General features: G+C 56.1%; 2 protein-coding genes and 1 non-coding gene across 10 annotated transcripts in view; all 3 read left to right on the top strand.

Moving 5' to 3' along the window:
- Positions 1–5,762, top strand: part of TRPM2 (transient receptor potential cation channel subfamily M member 2) — a 60,641-nt gene extending 54,879 nt beyond the window's left edge. For 7 of the 8 annotated variants that reach the window (XM_028126555.2, XM_028126553.2, XM_028126552.2 and 4 more), the window contains 6 exons: positions 209–295; positions 830–935; positions 2,527–2,628; positions 4,079–4,195; positions 4,746–4,908; positions 5,252–5,762. In XM_028126555.2, coding sequence (XP_027982356.2) covers positions 209–295; positions 830–935; positions 2,527–2,628; positions 4,079–4,195; positions 4,746–4,871 — 538 coding nt within the window. In that variant the 3' untranslated portion in view covers positions 4,872–4,908; positions 5,252–5,762. The remainder of the gene's footprint in view (positions 1–208; positions 296–829; positions 936–2,526; positions 2,629–4,078; positions 4,196–4,745; positions 4,909–5,251) is intronic. The other variant, XM_028126562.2, reaches the window with a different exon arrangement.
- Positions 889–978, top strand: LOC114226455 (Z6 small nucleolar RNA). Its single transcript, XR_003612763.1, has one exon. It is a non-coding gene; the product is annotated as a Z6 small nucleolar RNA (small nucleolar RNA).
- A 10,180-nt stretch (positions 5,763–15,942) lies between the features above and the next one.
- On the top strand, positions 15,943–20,303 carry LRRC3 (leucine rich repeat containing 3). Its single transcript, XM_028126508.2, has 2 exons — positions 15,943–16,042; positions 16,773–20,303. Exon 2 carries the CDS (start codon positions 16,934–16,936, stop codon positions 17,705–17,707), a length of 774 nt encoding a protein of 257 aa, XP_027982309.1. The 5' UTR covers positions 15,943–16,042; positions 16,773–16,933; the 3' UTR covers positions 17,708–20,303.
- The last annotated feature ends 2,828 nt before the right edge of the window (positions 20,304–23,131 follow it).

Here is a 23,131-nt window from a genome sequence, read left to right as displayed (position 1 = left end):
GCTGGTGGATCTGGGGTCCCATCAGCGCCTCCACACGCTGGCTCTTTCCCAGCATCCCACTGAGGTGAGCTGTCTGTGCCCTGAAGATCCTGGGCCGCAGAAGGTCCGGGGGGAGCCGGTGTGCTCCCCCGAGGGGCCCCTGCCCACTGCCCCGGCCTGGTCCTCCCAGAGGCAAGCGGCAATCTAAGCGGACCCCTGTCCACCCCAGGAACCCCATGGGCCGCACAGGACTGCGTGGGCGGGGAAGCCTTGGTTGTTTGGGACCCAACCACACACTGCAGCCTGTGATCACCCGGTGAGTACGCCACCGATGAGGCCACCCAGTCACCCACGGACCCCTCCTCAGGTCCATTCCATCCGCTGACCCTCGGGCACACCCGAGACATGGGGCGGGAGTGTCCGTACCCCCTGGGAGAAACCCAGGCCCGTCCCCACACCCTGGGCTGCCCTTGTTTCCCCTTGGGTCCCCCTTTCCTGGCTTGCCTCTGGGAGAGGGGCAAAGCCACGGCCAAAGCCCAGGACCACAGACAAAACGAAAATACGTGTAATCCCACCCAGCATTTCCAAAGAGTGAGCAGTGGGTCAGCGGGGGCCAGGGCGTGTGCCTCTTTGAGGCTTTCGATAGAAAATGATTTGCCTGAGAAGCCAGCCCATGCTGGTCCTCCCAGCAGTAGTGAAGTGGGGAAGACACCCCCTAATGGCCGCTAGCCCGGTTCTTCCCCTGGGGCGGCTGCTGGGGAAGGAGACAGGGTCGGCCCCCGGGAGGGCAGGGGGGCAGAGGTGGGGAGCCCTCCTGTCAGAGGACCCCCGTGAACGGCCCCTTCTGCAGGTGGAGGCGGAACCAGGATGGCGCCATCTGCAGGAAGAGCATAAAGAAAATGCTGGAGGTGCTGGTCGTGAAGCACCTGCTCTCGGAATCCTGGGCCCTGCCAGGGGTGAGCCAGTGGGAGCTGCCCATCCGTCGGTCCCACCCAAGCGCCCAGCACCTGCCCCACTGCAGTCACCCGCCACCCCCACCCCCTGCCACCCGCCTGCTCTGGACTCTGTCCCTGGTCCTGAAGGGCAAACTTGTACTGGGCTTTGTAGGAGGAACCCCGCTCCTGTTTGCTTCTCCTGCAGTTGTGAAAACAGGTTCAAAGACTCTGGTGTGTGGAGTCTGACTGGTACCCGCTGTGTCTGAGCACCAGGCTCAGGGCTGGGGCTGTGTCCGAGCCCAGCTGGGCCTCCTGTGGAGCTCGTGGCCTCAGGGGCCACACAGCTCCTCATGCAGGTGTCCCGGGCGGGCACCTACCTCTGTGCGGCGCTGAGCTGAGCTCTGAGGACAGTCAACGTGCAGAGCTGTGGGGAGGCAGGGAGTGGCAGATGCTTGTAGGGCTGAAGGCCGGAGTGCACCCCAAGGCCTTGTAGGGACAAACCTGATTGGGGTGCAGGAGGCCCTGGGCTGAACCTCTTGGGTTTTACTCCCAGATCAGTCTGCCTTCCCCAGCCCCCATCCTTGTTCTGGGGTCCTGGCAGGAGGACCAGGTCCCCCGACAGGCTCTGAGCTGGTGCACAGTGTCTGGGATGTGGCCCTGTTTGGGGGGGCCTCTCCTCTGAGCCTGTTCCCGGGACGTCCGTGATCTACCCCAGCTCGGCACCTGCCCATGGCCCAGTGGCTGCTCGGCTGCGGATGGCCAGGTCCCGGGGCTGCAACAAGGAGTCCGGGGCGCTGGGCAGCTCTGGCCCCTGCAGCCAGGACTCCTGTATCCCCAGCTGAGGGAGCACCATGCTGAACGGGGGGTTGGCTTATGGCCGGCCCCTCTCGCCCTGGGGCTTCTCTAACACGATTCAGCCTCCCTCTTGGGCACTTTAATCTCTCCGGTCAGGACACTGGCCCAGCCCCAATGTGGTTCCTACCAACTGGCATCTTCCGAGCAGCATGCCTGCAGACCCCCTGGGCACTGTGCCTGCAGACCCCCCAGTGGCCTGCCTGAATGGGTCTCTGGCACTTGCATCTTTCGAGGGGCAGGCGTGTCTCAAGGACCAAAGCAGGATGGCTGTGATAGGGACTTGGAGGGACTTCAGTAACAAACAGGGTCTCTTAGAGGGTCGAGGGCCGGGCGCTGCAGGCTCAGAATCCGGGTCCCCGGGGCAGGGGGCGTTGGGAATGGCCGGGAGCCCAGCCTGGGGGAGCAGAGGTGGGAGATGGCATCTGAGGGATGCAAACAATGAAAACATGCCCTCCTGCTGGTGGGCAGGTGGGGGGCAGGGCACTGGTTTCCTTATGGGCGCCAGAGAGAGGCCCCAGTGCCCGTTGCACCCCACCGAGGTTGAGCCTTTGGCCCGACTCAGCCCTGCTCCATCCCAGGCTGACGTGGGCAGCGGGCTCTGGGCAGTATCGCTGCAGCCCCGAGACAGCCAAGCTGCCAGACCCTTGTCCGCCTGCGCCTCCGCGGGGCTGGCCGGCTGCCCGCACTGGGCTGGTGGCCAGGGGAGGTGGGTCTCTGCACAGCCTCGCAGACCTGCCTCTGCCTCCTCTCTGCTTAGGGCTCTCGCGAACCAGGAGAGATCCTGCCCCGGAAGCTGAAGCAGGTCCTCCGCAGAGAGTTCTGGTCTTCCTTCCAGAACTTGCTGATTCAGGGCACCGAGGTAAGGGGGCCGTCCTGCTTCAGTCCCGTCTGTGTGTCCCGGTCCCCCACAGCGTGCTGCTGGTGAGGGCTGCAGGGTGAGCAGAGGATGGGACGCTGGGCACCCTGCTCCCAGCCCGCACCCCGCAGCTCCTGAAGGGAGGACCTGGGAGCAGGAGGGGTGGCAGGCCGTGGCTCTGGGCCTTGGGCACCTGCTTTCCCTCTCTGTCCCCATTCTCTGTAAATCAAGGGGCTGGGTGCCTCCCTCCCACACTCACTCTTGCCCTGAGCACACCCGGGCACACGGGGACCACAGGGTCTGTGTCTCCCTGGGCAGAGGGGCGCTGGGACGCCAGCCGCCGGCTCCCCAGGCCCTGGCCCGTGCAGCTTGGTCAGGCCTGTATTCTTCATCGAATCTATTCGTCATTCCGAAAGCAGTCCGCATTTGCCGTCACACACCCACGTTCACTCTCGCCCATGGCGCCGCCCGGAGAGCTCCGCTCCAGGCTCTCTGTCGACCTCTGTGCACGCCCACGCGGGGCTCCGGAGCCCGTGACCTCTGTGCGTGAACACCACACACGCTTGACAGAAGTGGGGCCACATGGCACACATTTCTCCATAACCTTTTTCACTTAATTCGCAATAGTCATATTTTTAAGCCCTGATTTAAAAATTCACCTGCCCTTTTCCATGGCCCTGGGAGGCTCTGCGCCATGATTTGCCGAGCGTCCTCAGTGGACATCTGAGTTGTTCCCGGCCCTGTTTCTGGCCCCACTCGGGGCAAAACAGGCAAGAGCTGCTGTTCAGAGTTTTGACCTACAGAGCCAGTCCTTTCACGAGGGCCGTCCCGGGCAGGGCTGGGGGTGACACCGCCATCTCTCTTCTGTACTTTGTGAGAAAAATTAAGTAGTTTATTTATTGAAATCCACGTACCATAAAATTAACCGTTTCAAAGTGAGCAGGTCAGTGGCCTTGAGTGCCCTGGCCATGGGTGCGACCATCAGTCCACCTGTCCAGCACATTCGCATCAGCCCAAGTGCCCATCCCACCCAGCAGCGCTCGCTGCCGCCCCCGCCCCCGCCCCCGCAGGCACCCGTCGGCCCCCACAGGACCCCCACTGCTAGTGGAATCACATGGTGTGCGGCCTTTGGCATCTGCTTCTTTCACTTAGCGTCATGTTTTTGAGGTCCGCCATCCTGTTTCAGTCCTTCCAAGAACAGTGAGGAGGGTCTGGATGTCGGGCCAGAGCCCGGGAGCGAGCTGAGTGAGGAAGCTGGGGCCGTGTTGGGGAGCAAGATGCACCGGGCAGGGAGATGGGGGCAGGGTCTGGGGCAGCAGACAGCTGTGCCCAGGGCGTCCCAGGGCCTGGAGGGAGCAAAGGGCTCGCGTGGGGCCCCTCCCTCTGGAAGCGCGCCGGGGCGGGGCTCAGTGCTCCACTGGGCAGACCAGCTTACCCCCGCGCTGCCCCCCAGGTGTACAAGGGGTACGTGGACGACCCAAGGAACACGGACAACGCCTGGATTGAGACGGTGGCCATCAGCATCCACTTCCCAGACCAGAGCGACATGGACCTGAAGAGGCTGAACTCTGTATGGGGCTTCGGCCACAGACTCCCAGGAGGGGGAGACGTGGGGCGGGCATGCTCTGGGGGGACCTCCAGGCCTCCGGGACGGGTCTGCCCGGGTTCCCAGGTGGCCAGAGCTGGCTAAGACCAGAGGGTGGGGGCTGCAGAGAGTAGGGGGCTCCAAGAGGCACCAGGAGAGGCCAGAGCCGAGCCAGAGTTGCAGGATTCACGTGTCTTCACGGGGATAGCATCCCCCATGCTTAGATCAGTCTAGAGCTGGGACCACCGAGGCCTAGGGAGCAGACCTGGGGCTGGGTTTGCAGGACAAACACCTGAGAATAAGGCCACCTGGTCTGTTCTCACGAAGGATTTTCGGGGCTGGGCAGGATTCTCTGAGTCATGTCTAAAGTAGCTGTTCTCACTCCCCTTTGCTAGAAGAGCACAGTGAGCCAGCCATAGGCCGGGCCTGTAGCAGGGACCAGGGCTGTGGCGTCCTCGCGGCCCTTCTGCAGCTGAAGTTTTGGGGTGCCTGTGCCGGCTCAGGGGGGAGTCAGGATCTCCGTTTGTCCTTGCAGCACCTGCACACCTGTGACCCCAGGATGTCTGTCCAGTGGCAGGTCGTGGACAAGCGCATCCCGCTGTATGCCAACCACAAGACCATCCTCCAGAAGGTGGCCACTCTGTTTGGGGCTTTCTATTGACCCGTGGACTCCGGCCGGGCCCTGTTGCCAGGGGCAGGTGAGGCTAGCCCGCCCGCGGTCCCTGTGGAGGCTTGGGCTGCCCCGCACACAGGTTGGGGGGTGCGAGGTCCCTGTGGAGGCTTGGGCTGCCCGAGCCGCATGCCGCCCTGGTCCTCGGGTGGCCAGGGGCTGCTGCTGGGGCACCGCGTGGTGTGCTGTGGGCATCTGCCACCTCTCATAGCCACCTCGAGTCGCCGACCAGATGAGCCTGTGAGTTGGAGGGCATCAGGGTGCCCCAAGGGGAGAGCCAAGGCAGGGGACACCTGGCTCTGGTCACTCGGCCATTCCTCAGGGTTGACATGTGGCCCCTGGGACCCTGCCAACCACCCTTGTCCCTGCAGAGCCTCGGCCCTCAGCCAGATTCCCTCCTGTCACATCGTGAGCAGCTCGTCCACGACCAGATGTGCACTGGCCCAAGGCGGGTGTTTCCTGGGTCGTCAGGGCTCCCCCGTGGCCTTCTCCTCGGGCCTACGTCCCGGAGACGGTGTCCACTGTGACTTTACTCGGACCCTCACCTGTTCTGGGGTGGGGCACCAGGCCCCTCACTTCACTGCCCTGGGTGGTCAGGGCTGAGCCCGTGCGTGAGGGAAGGGGGCCATGCAAGCACACGCCTTACCTGAGGATCCAAGGGTGTCTGCCTGTGGGCTACCCTGGGGCCTTGGGGGGGCTCTCCAGGCATGGCACTCCCTCCCTCCTCCCTGTGAGCCCAGGGAGGGGCAGGCGGTGGGCATAGATGGCGGGGGAGACACCCCGCTCGGTGTCAGTGGCTCACAAACCATCAGCATAAACCCCCAGGAGTCATCAGGGCTGGGAATATTGTAAAACCCAACATTAAATGTGCTGCCCAAACCAGCCTGCCCAGCGTCTTCCGTGCTTCCTACACATCAAGTTTAGGGGGCTATGTCTGGGCCACTGAAACCTCTTCCAATCCATGGCCAAGCCACCTGTGGCCCGAGGCTGTCTCTTGTGGCCATTTCCTATGGGTTCCTCCCCACGGACATTCTGCAGGTCCCTGAGGCCCAAACTCACCATGTCGTCTCCGATCCACCCCTGCCCCTCTCCCTACACTTTATTCTATGGGATGCGGCCCCCAGCATCGACCCCCAGCACCCAGGCTGGGACTCCTCGATCTCGAGCCCTTTCCATGGCTCCCCCTATGCAGGTGGGGGGCCTGGGTTTTTTATCTAGACTCATATACTTAGCCAAACTAGCATTCAACTGGCAGCACCAAATAAAGACATTTTGGAATTGTAAGGACTCAAAAAAAAAAAAAAAATGTGTTACTCACACATCCTTTCTGAAAGAATTTCTCTAAGATGAATTTCAGAAAAGCAAACACTGACTTAGCTCGGCTTCCGTAACAAAATTCCAGACGGGGCGGCTCAGACAGCAGACGTTTCTTTCCAGTCCTGGAGGCTGGAGGTCCGAGATCGAGGTGCCAGTGGGGTCGGTTGCCTGGAAGCAGGCAGACGAGACATGAGGGCGATCCCAGCGCCTAGGTCCCTTCTCACTCGGAAGGAGGAAGGAGATGCTGCCCACAGCAGTGCCGCGTGGACAGCACAGCTCACCGATGCAGGGCCGCAGAAGGGTTGTGGGGCTAGTGGCCACGGGTGGGGCAGAGGCAGGGGAAGAACCGTACACCCCCGAGGAATTCAGTGGAGCGACGAGATCAGGGGATGCACAATAATCCGCAGAGGATGGTTACTAGGAAATAAAATGGTAGGGAACTCAAGGTACAGCGGTAATTACGGGACTGCACGTCGTGATTTTCATATGGGGATAAAAAATAATGCAACTCGTTTGTCTTATTTCCCGTGTATTTTTCTATGTCACCTAAGACAAAGAGACGTCTGATCGCTAACAACGTGGGGAAGTCGCGCTGGCAAAGGCTCTCAAAGGGAAAGGTGTGGGAAGAGTTCTAGCAGGACCCATGGACGCATGTACATAAGTGATGGACAATGTGTTTATATATATAATGTGAAATATGTATGTCCGTGTATTAACTTACGTGTAACATACGCATACAGACATAGCACATACATAAACATACACTGCTCATGCATGTGTCTGTACATGATTCTGCACCCACCCCAACAGCAGGAACCGGAGGCCGGAGGAGACACACGGGACATTCACAAAAACCAAGCGTGTGTCACACCATCGAGGAGAGATCGCAACAGCTTTGCGAAGGCGGCCCCAGGACGGAGCCACACTCTCCGGCCAGAGCATTAGAACAGTAGCATTAGAGGGGCGCCGGGCGGCTCCGTTGGTTAAAGGTCTGCCTTCAGCTCAGGTCGTGATGTCGGGGTCCGGGGATGGAGCCCCGCATCATGTCGCTTCCTGCTCAGGGGGGAGCCTGCTTCTCCCTCTCCCTCTGCCCCTCTTCCCACTCCTGCTGTCTCTCTAAATAAATAAAATCTCAAAACAAAACAAAACAAAACAAAACAACAGTAACTTTAGAACAAGGACATACACCAGAAGGGACAGAAACTACCTCTAGTGGTTCCAGGAGGCTGTGCTTGGGACGATGAGTGACCGGTCCCTGACCAGCTCGGATGGACAGGAGGTGGTGTCCAGGGCAGGGCACTGCTGGGTGATGCAGCCCTCTGCCCTCCGTCCTCCCTGGAGGGGCTTTGGTCCTGCTTCCCGGGCAAGAGCACTAATGAGGAAGGCAGAGCCTGTCAGGAGAGCAGACGCTGTCCTTGAGACTCTGGCCAGCACTCGGTCCCAGGGCCACCCCCAGCTGCTCAGGGAAGGACAAGCAAGCACCGTGAGCTGGGCATTGTCCAGGGAAAGCCCAGGGTGGCCGCTGTACCCGCCGCCTCCCTGCCTGCGACCTGCCCCTTTAGTGGGGAGCAAACCAATGCAAGGCAGTGAGGGGGTTCATGTCACAACCTGTGGGATGCGGCTGAAGAGTCTCAAGAGAAACTTCTATAACCTTAGATGCGCTTATTCGAAAGTCAAAGACTGAAAGTGAATTATCTGAGGTTGTAACTGAAGAAGCTCAAGAAAAGGCTACAACATAAATGCAGGGGCCAAAGAAGCAGGGTTTATGGAGGAAGGAAAATAAAAGTCAGCAGGATAGATACGTTAAAAAGTCAGTTCTTGGAAAAGACAGACCAAGCAGGCAGAACGTGGCAATCCGTCGGCCGGTGAGGCTCTGGGAGAGCCCGCGGGGTCCCCGGCCCTGCCTTCTCGGGCTCGCCATCAGCTGCCCTCTGTCCTCTCCCTCTGTGTTGCTCCAGTCCCCCCTGGGAGCCAGCTATTTCCAACAGTGCCTGCCAGGCCCCGGCTTCTGTCTGGGGGTCCCCATGGCTGGGCCAGGGCCGGAGCTGGGCCCCCCTGGGGCCGGTGTGGAGGCCAGGGCAGAGAGGGCTGACCGTGCACCAGAAAGGGCGGGGCGGGGCAGCAGAGAGGCGAGCACACAGCCAGACACCCCGAGGAGGGGCGATCTCCCTGGGGGAGGGCAGCGCGCTGGCCTCACCGAGGTGTTTTATTCATTGGCCTGGTTTCATCCTGGCCCCTGTGGACGCCGCAGGCTCAGCTCCTCTGTGCTGGTCCCCAGAAAGATGCTCTCGGACCTTGCCTAGCAAAACCACCTTCCTGATGGGGAAGCAATTAACCAGCCGGAGCAGCTGTCTTGCATCCCTGGGGCCAGCAAGCCTGGATTCTGGGTAGATAAATGGGTGAGATAATCAGCCCTGAGCCCAATTACGGTCTGAAGGGCAGCTACTGCGGGCAGACCACGTGGCCAGGAGAGCAGTGGAAGGTTTCTGGTGTTTCTGAGAGCACAGGCGCATGGTCCGGAGTGGACGGAGAGCCAGACTCTCACAGGGCTCTGTGGCCATGGCCCGGCCGGTGGCCGGCGGCCCCTGTGAGGCTGGCCATGCGATTGGGAAAACGGCTTTTACCACACAGCTTTCCACGAGCACCTGAATCGATCTGTCCGTCCATCCGTCCACACAGAATCGCCCGAGAACAGCAAACCTGTGTGGCACGTTACTTTTTTCTGTTGTTGAGGCAGAACACACTTAAGTCTTCTGGGCACATCTCGCATGTGATCTGCGAGCAACCAGCACTCAGATCCAGATCCAGAACATGCAGCCCCAGGAACCCCTCCTGCCCCATCCCATCACTGCCCTCCGGAACTTTCCATAAGCAGAACCACACAGCGTAAGCTTGGCGTGTCTAGCCTCTCCCATTCTGCTTCATGTCTATGGATTCTCCTGCACCGGCACTGTGGTTTGGGGTAGCACGCCATTTAATTTGTTTGATTTGAATATTAAAATATTCCTTAATATTTTAAGGGGGCTCCCTTTAGGCATCTGTTTGATTTGCCCCACACTGATGTACCTGCAGCTTCAAGGCTTGCATTCAAGACTTGCATTATTTTAATCTCTAAAGAGAGAGTCGGCTGTTGAAAGCAGAAATAATCAGGTGTTGTGTGGTCCCTACACACGAGGACGTCCACCGCTGCCCGGGCCATGGCCAAACGTGGCCTGAAGAACCACTGTGGTAAGCAGCCACAGCTGGACATGACACCCTAAGCAGCCACCGAAATCACACCGTAAAGAGTCACAGCTGGGGGCCAACTCAGGACAAAAGGCGTGATCACAAAAATGCATCCACAAGAAGGCAGGGAGAGAGGAAAAGGGAGCAGAGCAGAGGAAGACAGACCGGAGCCCGAGCCCGAGCCCGGAGCGTGGGTTCTCTCAGCCAGGACGGCACCGCCGGCAAACGCTGTGGCCTGGTGCTCGTCGCGTCCTCCCCCCATGGTGTCCTAGTCTGTCTGGGACCCAACTGCAGTTAGCTCTGCTCTCTCCTCGCTCTGCTCCACTCTGTAACACTGACGCGGTCTTTTCTTCCTTGTCTTTTATGAAGTGCACTGATCAGTCACTTGTAATATGTCTTTCAATTCGGGTGTGTTTGAGGAGCTCTCACGACTGGAGTGAGATCATGCATTATTGGCAAGAACGGCCCAGAAGTGCTGGCGTGTGTTTCTCGGTCCACTGCATCAAGGGCTAAGTGACACTCATTTCTTATTACTGATGATATTAACCTTGGTCCCATAGGTAGGGTGGTTTCTGCTCTGCTTCTCCACCGTAAAATGATTATTTTTCCCTTTGTAGTTAATCAATATATGAAGATACCTTGGTGCTGTAGAAACCCTGTAGGAAGCAAAGTGTAAAGACAAAGTGTGAGGATGAAATTAGACACCCCACGCTGACGTAATTGCAACCAGGCTGCAGCGGCTGTGCTAGTGTCAGACAAAACCGAGTTCAAGGCAAACAATCTGGGGGTAAAGAGGGTTATCTCATAATGATGAAGGGCCAGTTTATAAAGAAGACATCATAATCTGAATAAAGGACTTCAAACTACATGAAGCAAAAGCTGACAGAAGTGCAAGGAACAGCAGACAAATCTACAATCACAGTCAGAGTCATCAACACCTCTCTGTCAACAATTAATAGAAGATCAGCAATAACGTAAAATTCTAGGCTCGCACTATCAGCAGTCTTGATCTCATCAACACTTCTAGAACATTCCACGGAACAACCATACAACACATTTAAGTACACATATAACAATTATTAACACAGGCCCCTTTCTGGACCGTAAAATGAGTCAATCAGTTTAAAAGGACCCAAAGCATACAGAGTATGTTCTCTGACAATGAATTTAAATTAATAATCAGAACCAGAAAGAACTCTGGAAAAGCCCCAAAACATCTGGAAACAAAATAAAACACTTCTAAATCCACGAGTCAAAAAAGAAATCAAAAGGTAAATTAGAAAGTGTTTCAAACTTAATGAATTTCATTAAGAATTTCTGGGATGCAGCTAAAGCAGGACTTGGAGGGAAATTTATAGCGCTAAAATGCCTGTACTAGAGAAGAAGAAAAGTCTCAAACCAGTGAGCTCAGCTTTCACCTTAAGAAACCAAAAAAATGAAGAGAAATTAAATTCAATGTAAGCAAAAGATCAGTTGGGAAATAAAAAAGTAAACAATAAGGAAGTCAATGAAACTAAATACTGGCTCTTTGAAAATGTCAATAAAATTGGTAGACTTCTATCCTGACTAATCAGTAATAGAAGAAAGAAGATGCAGATTACCTATATCAGGAATGAATTGACATCACTTCACATTCCATATTGAAAAGATAACTAGGGGACATTATGGGTAACTTTATACTGATAAATTCAACAATTTAAATGAAACAGACAATTCCTTTTTTTATTTATTTAAATTCAATTAACCGACATAGTGTATTAGTTTCAGAGGTAGAGGTCAGTGATTCATCAGTTGCATATAATACCCAGTGCTCATTACATCACGTGCCCTCCTTAAGGCCCATCACCCAGTTACCCCCCCCACCTCCCCTCCAGCAACCCTCAGTTTGTTTCCTATGATTAAGAGTCTCTTATGGTTTGTCTCCCTCTCTGATTTCATCTTGTTTTATTTTTCCCTCCCTTCCTCTATGGTCCTCTGTTTTGTTTCTTAAATTCCACATGTGAGTGAGATCGTATGATCATTGTCTTTCTCTGATTGACTTATTCCGCTTAGCATAATACCCTCTAGCTCCATCCACGTCATTGCAAATGGCAAGATTTCATCTTTTCTGAGGGCTGAGTAATATTCCATTGTATATATGGACCACATCTTCTTTATCCATTCGTCTGTTGATGGACATCTGTACTCTTTCCATAGTTTGGCTATTATGGACATCGCTACTATAAACATTAGGGCACAGGCGCCCCTTCAGATCACTGCATTTGTATCTTTGGGGTAAATACCTAGTAGTGCAATTGCTGGGTCATAAGGTAGTTCTATTTTCAACTTTGGGGGAACCTCCATACTGTTTTCCAGGGTGGCTACACCAGCTTGCATTCCCACTAACAATGTAGGAGGGTTCCCCTTTCTCCACATCCTCGCCAACATCTGTCATTTCCTGACTAATTTTAGCCATTCTGACTGGTGTGAGGTGGTATCTCATTGTAGTTTTGTTGTTGTTGTTGTTTAAAGATTTTATTTATTTGACAGAGAGAGACACACAGCCAGAGAGGGAACACAAGCAGGGGGAGTGGGAGAGGGAGAAACAGGCTTTCCACCGAGCAGGGAGCCCGATGCGGGACTCAATCCCAGGACCCTGGGATCATGACCTGAGCTGAAGGCAGACACTTAATGACTGAGCCACCCAGGCACCCCTCATTGTGGTTTTGATTTGTATTTCCCTGATGCTGAGTGATATGGAGCATTTTTTCATGTGTCTGTTGGCTATTTGTATGTCTTCTTTGGAGAAATGCGTTTTCATGTCTTCTGTCCATTTCTTGATTGGATTATTTGTTCTTCGGGTGTTGAGTTTGATAAATTCTTTATAGATTTTGGATACTAGCCCTTTATCTGCTAAGACATTTGCAAATATCTTCCTCCCATTCTATAGGTTGTCTTTTAGTTTTGTTGACTGTTTCCTTTGCTGTACAAAAGATTTTTATCTTGATGAAGCCCCAATAGTTCATTTTTGCCCTTGCTTCCCTTGCCTTTGGAGACGTGTCTAGCAAGAAGTTGATGTGGCTGAGGTCAAAGAGGTTTGCTGCCTGTGTCCTCCTCTAGGATTTTGATGGATCTCTATCTCACATTTAGGTCTTTCATCCATTTTGAGCTTATTATTGTGTGTGGTGTAAGAAAATGGTCCAGTTTCATTCTTCTGCATGTGGCTGTCCAATTTTCCTGACACCATTTGTTGAAGAGACTGCCTTTTTTCCATTGGCTATTCTTTCCTATTTTGTCTGAGATTAGTTGGCCATAGAGTTGAGGGTCCATTTCTGGGTTCTCTATTCTGTTCCTTTGATGTATGTGGAAACAGACAATTCCTTGAGAGAGATGAACTACCAACACTCAGTCAAGGAAAAATATAATTTCAGCAGCTCTATCTCATTAAATAATGTAATAACATATAAAAATGATGATACATCATAGCCAAGTGGGATTTATTCCAAGGACACAAGGTTAATTCAACACTTGAATATCAGTTAATATAATCTCCCATAAGAACATATTAACTTTAAAAAAGCTTCTCGATGGGTGAAGAAAAGACATTTGACAAAATCCAAAACCCTTCCTGATAAAACAAACTCTCAGCAAACTAGAAATAGAAGGTATCAACCTTAAAAATAAAATAACCACTTCTTTTACTAGCAAAATGAGTTTATCCAGGAATAGCAGAGGAATTGCAATTTGGAGTGAGGCAAATTATGGTGAGCCAAGGCAGGTCCAAAGAGATAAAGGGAAGGTCAGCTTTTATTTGGTTTCAGGAGGAAGTTGGGGAGGGTTGTTTTAAACAGTTTATTGGAGAAAACAAGAGTTCGAGGTTGTGGCATTTCCTCATTGGCAGTAAGTGGTCGTTAGTGTGTTGTTGCTAGGACAGGGAGGGATCTTCCTTCCTCTCTTTAAGAGTAGGAGATTAAATTCCTATGGGAAAAATGTCCTCCTTCATCAAGATAATTCTTATCTTCCTTCTTCCTGCTGGTGATGCAGGCTGCAAGGAGTGGGACATGAGTGACAGTGCTTCTTTGGGGCTTCCTGACTCCATTTTCAAGAGGTTTCCTCTATTTTCACAAAGGGAACATCCTCTTACTGATAAGAACAGCTACAAAAACAATCTACCACCAACATTATTCTTAAAGGACTGAATGCACTCCCTCTACGATTGGGATGAACAAGAATATGTGCTCTCAGTCCTCCTATTCAGTATCGAAATAGAGGCTCTAGCCAAAGCAATTAGACACAGATTGAAGTAAAAGGCATCCAGACTGGAAAAAAAAGAATAATCTTTTTATTTACAGATAACGTGATTGTATATGTAGAAAATCCTCAGGTGTCCATAAAAAAAAGTTACTAGAACAAATAAGTGATTTTAGCAAAGTTAAGATCAGTATACAAAAATCTCTTTTAGGGGCACCTGGGTGGCTCAGTCGTTAAGCGTCTGCCTTCGGCTCAGGTCATGATCCCAGGGTCCTGGGATGGAGCCCCGCTTCGGGCTCCCTGCTCATTGGGAAGCCTACTTCTCCCTCTCCCACTCCTCCTGCTTGTGTTCCCTCTCTGGCTGTGTCTCTCTCTGTCAAAATAAATAAAAAATAAAAAATAAAAAAAATCTTAAAAAAAACCCAAAAATCTCTTTTATTTCTATATATTAGCATTTAACAAGCAGAAATTGAAATAAAGATACCATTAACAATAACATGAAATTATGAGAAATAAGTCTGACAAGAGATAGGCAAGATATGTAAACCAAAAATTACAAAACACAGCTGAAAGAAACAAAAGCAGTTCTAAATAAATGAGAAGATATACCATGTTCATGGACTGAAGTACTCAATATCATCAAGATATAAATTCTTTCAAACTGATCTATAGATTCAGTGGAATCCCAAACAAAAGGCACCAGGCTTTTTTGCTGGAGGTTGGCAAGCTGGATCCAAAATTCATGAGGAAGTGCAAAGGATCTAGGATATCCAAAAAGAACTGTATGAAAACAAAAGTGGAAGATCACACTACCTGATTCAAGAATCATTATAAAGCTACAGCAATGAAGACAGCTTGGAAAATTGGCATAAAAATAGGCAAAGAGAGGGGTGCCTGGGTGGCTCAGTTGATTGAGCACCTGACTCTTGATTTCTGCTCAGGTCATGATCTCAGGGTGGGGAGAGGGAGCCCTTGGTCCAGCTCCGTGCTCAGTGGGGAGTCTCCTTGGGATTCTCTCTCTCCCGCTCTCTCTGCTCCCTCCCCCCACTCTCTAAATAAGTAAATAAAATCTTCTAAACAATCTGCAAATAGACCAGTGAAACACAGAGTACAGAACTAGGTTCACACACATATAAAGGACCACTGATTTTCAACAGAGGTACAAAGGCAACTCAGCAGAGAAAGGATCATTATTTCAACAAACAACCCCGGAAACTGGATAGCCATAGGCAGAAAAAACAAACTTGAATTATATCTCACACCATATACCAAAACTAACCCAAAATGGATAATAAATGAAAAATATACAAAGCATGGAACATTCATATAATGCATTACTACTCCACAGTAAAAGGAATAGCTATCGATTATCGCATCAACATGAGTAAACTCGAAATAATTACGCCGACTGAAATGAGCTAGGCAACAAGGGACAGGACCACGACTCCGTTTATATGAATTACAGGAAATGCAAGCTGATGTACAATGACCCAGCAGACCGGTACTTGCCTGGTGAGGGGGCCGGAGCGAAAGGGGAAACTCTGGGCTATTTACTTTGTTGATTGTGGTGACGGCTTTACGGGTGTATACAGATGTCAAACACAGCAAACGTAAATATGAGGTTTTGTGTGTCACTACACCACAATAAGGCTGTTTTCATAAAACCCTAAAGATGGCTCCAATCCAGCTTAAATGCTAGACCCCACCCCCACATTACCTACTCAGAACACGGGAGGGCAGGGGCTGGGGCCACGGTCTGGGGCAGGACCCAGCCTGGCGGAGAACACGTTAACCAGCTTGGGTGCGCCCGGCTGAGCCGCGGGGAAGGCACTGCTCCCAGCGCGGGCGTAAGCCGCACAAGCAGGGGTGGGGTCTGCGGCCCTACGGCCCGCCCCCAGCCACGCCCACAGACCCTGAGATTTCCACCCCTCCCCGCGCCCCACCCTCCGTCTAAGAGTGACGCCCCGCTCCCGTCCCACAGACCCCACACTCCACCCAAGCCCGGCCATACCCTCCGCCCCAGGCCGGGCCCCTCTGGTCCTCAAGCCCCGCTTCGTCCTGGCCACGCCCCATCCGAGACTCCGCCCAAGCCCCACCCCTCCGCCGCCTCAGGCCCCGCCTCCAGGCCCCGTCTGTTCTTGCCTCACAGCTCCGCCTCAAGCCCCGCCCCTCCCGCAGGCCCCACCCCATCTCGCCCTTACGGCCCCGCCCAGGCCCCGCCCCGCCCCAGGCCCCGCCCCGCGGAGCCGAAGGCCGAGACGCGTGTGTCCCGAGCGGCTGCAGAGGTGGGCGCAGGCTCGGGGTCGCCGCCGCGCCGGGGTGTGGCTCCGGGTCGGGCTCCGAGCAGCCGGGAGCCTCGCGCAGAGCGGCCTCCGGACGCGGCCGTGCAGGTAAAGCCCCCGCCCCGCCCGTCCGCCGCCCGGGGTCGCGGGGTCCCGGGATCCCGGGGTCTGGGGTCCCAGCCCCGCCCGCCAGGCCCCGCGCGCGGCCCCGCCACTCCACGCCCCAGCGCGGCCGCGCGCCCAGGGCTTGGCTTTTCTCCCTTCTCGCTTTCCTTCTCTCTCCACCACAACTGAAATGCAAGGCGCCGCCCCCGGGGCCGCGTGCTCGTCCCCGCTGGGCTGACAAAGAAGGGCTCTCTCCGTGCTTACAGTTCTGTGAGGGCTGTCAGGATGAGCGAAGTGCTCAGCTCCGACAGCCGCCACCCCGGCCACAGCCGCCACCCCGGCCACAGCCGCCACCCCGGCGGCCACGAGCGCGCACCGCTCGGTCGCCGGTCGTTTGCCCATCCCTCTGCCCCGCATTCCTCTTTCTTAGGAAACCCCTGCAGCCCCGTCTTCCTGGTTTCCAGCCTCAGGAGCTCGGAGGGGTGGCCCCTCCTCCGGCGGGCCAGCCCCTGCTCCCGTAGGTGTGCCATGGGTGTGTCCAGGGTTCCCGGACCAGCCAGCGGTGAGCGCGACCTGCCCTTGCTCGTCTGGGTGGCGTTGGGAATCTCGGAGAGAAGTTGCAGAGACCCCCGCTGGCCAGATGCTTCAGTGTGCCCGTGACATCTCCCGCAGAGTCCGAGTGTTCCCCGGGGTTCCCTGCGGCACCGCGGTGCTGATTGCCGCTCTCTTCTAGGGCTGGAGGAGAACACCGCTTTTCCTTGCGTGGAAGGAGGGAGCGTTGACGCCTGTGTCAGATGGTCACTTGCACAGCGGCGGCCGGGGGAGTGAGGAAGAGCGCAGGTCTGCAGCACCCAGTGGGAGGAGACCGCCGCCCCGGCCCCAGGTGCGGTCAGCATGGGCCCCGTGGGCAGACCGAGCCCCTCGTCGCTGCCGGTCCCCGCCGGGGGGTCCTGCCTCATCCTCCTCTTTTGCTTGCGCTTGGGCGCTTCCTGCCCACAGAGCTGCCAGTGCCCTGAGCACGCCGGGGCCGTGGCCGTCCACTGCAGCGCCAGGGGCCTGCAGGAGGTCCCCAGGGACATCCCCGCCAGCGCTGTGCTCCTGAAGCTTGATGCCAACAAGCTCACCCACATCCCTAACGGAGCCTTCCAGCACCTGAGCCAGCTGAGGGAGCTGGACTTGTCCCAGAACACCATCGAAACCATCGGCCCCGCTGCCTTTTCGGGCCTGGCTGGGGGCCTGCGGCTGCTGGACCTGTCGCATAACCGCATCCGCAGGATTCCGAAGGACGCCCTGGGCAAGCTCAGCGCCAAGATCCGCCTGTCCCACAACCCCCTGCACTGCGAGTGTGCGCTCCAGGAGGCCCTGTGGGAGCTGAAGCTGGACCCCGAGTCTGTGGACGAGATCGCCTGCCACACGGCCGCGCAGGAGGAGTTCGTGGGCAAGCCGCTGATCCAGGCTCTGGACTCCGGGGTCAGCTTCTGCAGCACCCACCGCAAGACCACCGACGTGGCCATGCTGGTCACCATGTTCGGCTGGTTCGCCATGGTGATCACCTACGTCGTGTACTACGTGCGCCAGAACCAGGAGGATGCCAGGAGGCACCTGGAGTACCTGAAGTCCCTGCCCAGCGCCCCCGTGTCCAAGGACCCCATCAGCCCAGTGCCCTAGTGCCTGCTGGCGGAAGCAGAACACCGCCCACCTGTCCCCCTCACTTCCGTAGCAGGTGGTGGCTGACCCGAGCTTTTGGTGCCACGAGCACTGGGTCCTCCCAGCCCCCTCTGAGCGGCATTCTGCCCCCACAGACCCCTCCCTTGTGTTGCAAGTCACTGCGCCACGCTTCAAGTCCGAAATGTGACCATCAGGCCCACTTGAGGGGCCAGGAAGCCAGAGTTTGGAGAAATGGCGTTGCCCACGACCACACAGTCAGGCAGTGACCCCTCTGGGACTTAAAACCAGGCCGTCTGTCATAACGTTCCATGTCCCTTGCGCTTTGCTGGCCTCGGCCGCGTGGCGCCTGTAGGGTGTGAATGGCATTCCAAGAAGAAAGGCTCTTGTCCATGCGTGTGAGGTCTGCCCCGCAGACGGTGGGGTGTAGACTCATCTGTGGAAGGCAGAACCGATTTACCTTGTCCCCCTGGTAGTATTTCCTGAACCCATCTGACTGCAGAACTCTTTCCAGAGCAAAGTAGTAGAGACCAGGTTTTTCTCGAGAGGTAAGTGAAACAGGTAGTTGTTCAAACTAACCTTTGAACAACTTTGTTTATTCTCAGAGTGTTGGTTAAGAGTAGCAATTGTGCCAAAATTTCAGTCCGGGGAGAGTGGGGGAGAAACCCTAAGACCCCCAAACCAAGAAAACCACGGACAGAAACCCGAGAAAGGTCCAGAGTAGATCATCAAGGGGGGCAGTGTCGTGCGTCCCCGCCGCGAGTCCTACCAGTGTCTGTGCCTGGTTCGGGGGAAGGCCCGTCATCCTGGGTCTGCAGTGTGCCTTGCCTCCCTACTCACAAACACCGAAGCCGCTCCTTCTCAAGGGCAGGTGTTCGGTGTGTCAAGGCCGGTCAGTGGGATGCTACCTTTTCTCCAGCAACAGGAACCCTCTGCCTTGCTCCCTCTCTGTCTCCCCGTCTCTGTCTGTCTTCACCTCTGCCCCCAGGAATCTCAGAGCTAACTCAGCATTCTCTCAGCTGTGTTACTCTACATTCAGGGTAGACGTTACCTCCACCTAACTGTGAGCCGTCTTTCTAGTTTTATTTTTTGATGTCTTTTTTAAGAGTGCTTATTTTTAAATTGCTTCAAATATGTGGGGGGGGAGCACAAATAGGGATAAATTGCTTATGAACTTAAGGTGTACAGATTACAAGCCTCGTGAAGCAGATGCTTAGAAAGAATTAAAATAGAGGGTGGTTTGTACCAGGGGATTGTCCTATGACCTCAGGTGGGCCTTGAACACCTGATCCCATCTACGGGTTGACTCAGAGATCCAGACTCCACAGCTGACACCCAAAAGGCCCATCCAAGCAAGGTCCTGATTTTTTCAGTTATGGTGCATTACAAAGAAATGACTGACAGCTCCCAAATACCCTCCCACACACAAGCACCCCACTTCTGCCCAGACCAGGGGTGCGGGGATGGGAGGCAGGGCCTGGGCACCACCTCCTGTGGCCTGTCAGTCCCAGTGACCCGGGTGGGCACTGCTGCTGGCCTACCAGCAGGGCACAGGCTCCTTGGGTGCTTTGGGTCCCCCTGCCCACCCATGCTAGGGCGCACACAGTGGGGAGAGGGGTCCCACCACACAAGGAGCTCACCACCTGTGGGTTTGCCCAAGGGAGGTGACCTGACAGAGACGCGGAGTCATGTGCCAGGGTCCTGTGGCTGCTACTCATGTCCTGGGGAGAGCCTCGCCTTGCTGTGGGGGAAGCCTTGCCCTGGGGGGCCCTGTCCCGCTGCCAGGGAACTCGCCATTTCCTCTTGTGCCAGAATCAGCCCAGATCCTGGGTTCCACCCAAATGCGGCTCTTCGGGGGATGCATGGGGAGTGGGGTGGGGCTGCCCCTTTCCGAGGACCCTGGACACACCAGAAGGGTCCTCTCCCTGTCACCCTGAGCCGAGCGTCGGGCTGCCAGGCCCTCCTGGTCTTTCTGGGACCCTCACCCTTCAGGGGCCATTCCAGAGTGGACACCTTCCTCCAAAGAAGCCCACCAAATCCCTAAACTTCAGGACCACAGAGCTCCTTCCTGCTCATGGGAGTTCACACCCCTGGTACCCGGGAGCACTCTGCTCTCCCGGGGTACAGCCATCCTCCCCCCTTTGCCCCTCCTTTTCTCTCTCCTTGAGAGACCCCTTAGGATGACACCCTGCCTGGGCCCACCCCCTTCCTTGCTGCCGTGTGTGAGCACATATCGCTGGATGCCCCCGCAGGCCCTACAGCTGACGCAGCCCCCACCCCTGCCCCGATGGGTGGTTGACCACGTCCTAAATCTGCAGAGGCTGGGCAGGGTCACGCTGGCCTCGTTGAGAGAATCCGTGTTGACAGTGTCAGGTATAGGACAAAGGGGTTGCCCCGTCTGTCGGGGGCAATGGGGTCACAGCCTATGGGACATGGGTGGCCCCCGGCTCTCACTGTGATCCGAATAGGGACCTTCAGAGCACTTTATACAGACACATGGCCTGGTCTGCAAAGCTCCTTGGCCACAGGAGGTAACACTTCACAGGTCAGGGGTCAGGGCAGGGTGATTTGGGGGCTCCCCATGGGGCAGAGGGTTGGAACAGCCACCCAGCTTGGGGTGGGGACGGCTCCTCCCTTCCCCTGGGGGTGGGTGGTGGGGCTCTGGCTTCTAGGGAGGCCGCAGGGCCAGGGGGGTGAAGAGGGCCAGAGAGGGGCTCATGGAATAATCCTTTGGGAGCCGGGTCACCCTGCCCAGATGCTCTGGTTGAGCTGCTCCCTCGGTCCCCAGCCTCGCCGTGGATAGAGCCCCACCCCTGACCCTGACCGTAGGCGGGGGCGCCCTACGCCCGTGGCCTCCTGGTACCCCAGCCTCCCTCCTCTTTGGGCTTTGGGGTCACTCTCTCGGGTGGCCCAGTGTGGGATGGGCCGTGCTGACACTCGGGGGCTCTCCCTGGTGAGGGGGAGGCTCCCAGCTCCGCTCCAGAAGCCCTTCCCAGACCTCTCCCAGGAGCTGCCTGCCAGGCTGTGGGAGGCAGGACAGGCACCCCCGGGACTTCTGCGGGGCTGGGACTGGGGGTACTTGCAGCTGCGGATGCACAAAAGAGCTTCCCTCCTGCACACGGCCCTATAGCCCGGGCCCCGGGGACCGCCTCGCGCTGCAGGGCCCCCAGTTCCCAGCTTGGCCTACAGGGGGTGGATGAGTTTTAAACTAGACATGAGATTGGGTAAACCCAGTCTGGATGTATGTTCCCTAATGGACAGTAGTCGTGGGCAGGAGATGAGGGTGTCCGGCGGTTAAAAGCAGGGGCTGCACAGCATGGTGCTACAGGGGCCGCCTGGGGGGGCTTGCATTCCCTCGGAGGTCTAAGGAATGTGTGCGGGTGGACTCCCCGCTGCGGGGGGCTGGAGTGGGGCCAGGCTCAACTGAACAGCTCCGCCCAGCGTTCGGCAAAGTCAAGGCCGGGGCTCGAGGACCAGTCTCCTAGGGGTTCTGAGCAGCGCAGTACAGCCTGGCCCTGGGTGCTGGGGGCCCCTCAGTGGGTGCCGTGCACCGGCCCGGCCCTGGCTGGCTTGCCCTCCTGCACCACGCTCCCCAGGCTCCCTTGCAGCGCGTTCTCCAGAGATGCATGTACATGAGACTTTGATCCTGGACTCAGTTACCTGGGGAGGAGGCAGGGCTGCTTGGGCAGACCGTGGCAGAGATGGAATGTTCTGGAGGTGTGGCAAGTGCAGGAGCCTGGGTTGGTTTCTGGAACCATCTCTCCCGGAAGCTGGGTCTAAAGTCTGAGCCTGCTGTCCTCACTGCCTCTGAACTCTCAATAAACCTCGCTGTGCTTAAATCATCTGGCGTGGATTCTGTTATCTGCACCCCTGTGACCCACCCGACAGACCCAGCGCCCCCGCCCTGCCCCCTTCACTGTAGACCTCGTCACGAAGCCGACCTGCCAGGCCTGCCGGACCCGCGAGCCCACAGCGTGGAAGAGCTGGGTCAGCACAGGGCTGCCGTGGGTGCTGGGGCCAGCTCCTACCGGCTCGAACCGGCTCTTGGGGGCCAATAGTATCTGGGGGAGGTGGTGAGCCAGTTGACATCATGATGGCAGCTTGAGGTTGGCCACGGGCAGTCTTTACACCAGGCAATTGACAGCCAGGCCCCGCTCTCCTGCCCCAGGAGACTGTGAGCCAGGTGGCCGTAAATGGGTGTCCCCAACAGCCTGTCCCAGCCCAGGCCCCCTCCTGTCCCCTGTCCACCTTCTGCTCCTGGCTGCCCTGGCCAGGTCACGTGTGTTCTGGGGACTACCCCCCGCTTCCCACGCCCTCTCTGCCCCTTAGCTCCTGGAGGGGGAAGGGCGTCTCTCTGCCACCTGCAGGGACTCCCCCCTGCCTTCCACGGTGTCGCCCAGCCCTGCCATTCCAAAAAAGAGATCACCTGGTGCAAGAACCAGCCCCTCTCTCCCCCGGTCAGTGGGGCTCTCTCTGTGTGAATGGTGAATTTTTTTTTACGCAGGAACTCCTTTTTCTGCAGTTTTACCTTTTCTAGAAGTTTCATGGAGGTGGAATCTTTTGAACACAAAACTATTATCCGCACCGAAAAATTACAGTGGCTCCCCAATGCCACTCAGCGGCCACGTTTCCCTGATCGTCTCTAAACCATTTTGGGGATTGTCTGAGTCGGGATCTCCATAAAGGTCAGACCGCACACCTGGCTGGCATGTCCATGATGGCTCTTGTAACGTAGACGCTCTCATCCGTCTGCCTTTGGCTTCCTTGCAGTTCCGTGGTCGTCCTGTGAACCTCCTCTCGTCTGGATTTTGCTGTGTGTCCTCTGGTGGTGTTTAGCTTGTCCTCTGTCCCCGGTTTCCTGGAACCGGTAGTTCTGTTTGATTTCTCTAGCAAGGCCACATCCTGGGTGGTGGTGTGCCCTTCCAAAGAGGGCGTGATGTTAGCAGCCACCCATGATCAACACTGAGGTCTGCTGACTCCCTGGGGCCACTGACCCTGGATTCTCGGCCCTGCGGCCCCTTCCCCATCTGTCAGCTGGAGTCTCCCGTAAAGAAGAGCAGCCTCCACCACACATTGGTTCTCCGATGGCTGTGTCACGTGGGAACGGCAGGGTGAATGCCTGGTTCTTTACCTGTTTTCAAAAGAAAGTTGGTTCCTCTGAAAATGACCGGTAGTTTTGAAAGCATCATTATGCATGAGTTTAAACACACGGGCTGGATTACAAACTGCTGGGCTTCCTTTCCTGGATGAAGCTCGAATCGTCCGTCCGGCAGGTGGGAGCCTCTCCGCGTGGGCTGAGTCTGGTGGCCTGCCCCCTGCGTGGGACAGCGTGTTCTTGCCCCTGCACCTCCCCTGCCCCACCCGGGCTCAGCCGGTGCTCTGGTTCCTTTCCGCAGGGTGACCTTGCAAGACCTCTGTGCCCCGTGG

The sequence above is a fragment of the Eumetopias jubatus genome, unplaced genomic scaffold, assembly GCF_037043125.1.
Source record: "Eumetopias jubatus isolate StellerSeaLion01/CBP00866 unplaced genomic scaffold, mEumJub1_p1.0 scaffold_1, whole genome shotgun sequence".
NCBI classification, from domain to species: Eukaryota; Metazoa; Chordata; class Mammalia; order Carnivora; family Otariidae; genus Eumetopias; species Eumetopias jubatus.
This window is presented reverse-complemented; position numbering and strand designations above follow the sequence as displayed.

What these genes read in the sequence shown, in the direction of transcription:
- LRRC3 (XM_028126508.2), top strand. Translation starts at nt 16,934, where the DNA reads ATGGGCCCCGTGGGCAGACCGAGCCCCTCGTCGCTGCCGGTCCCCGCC.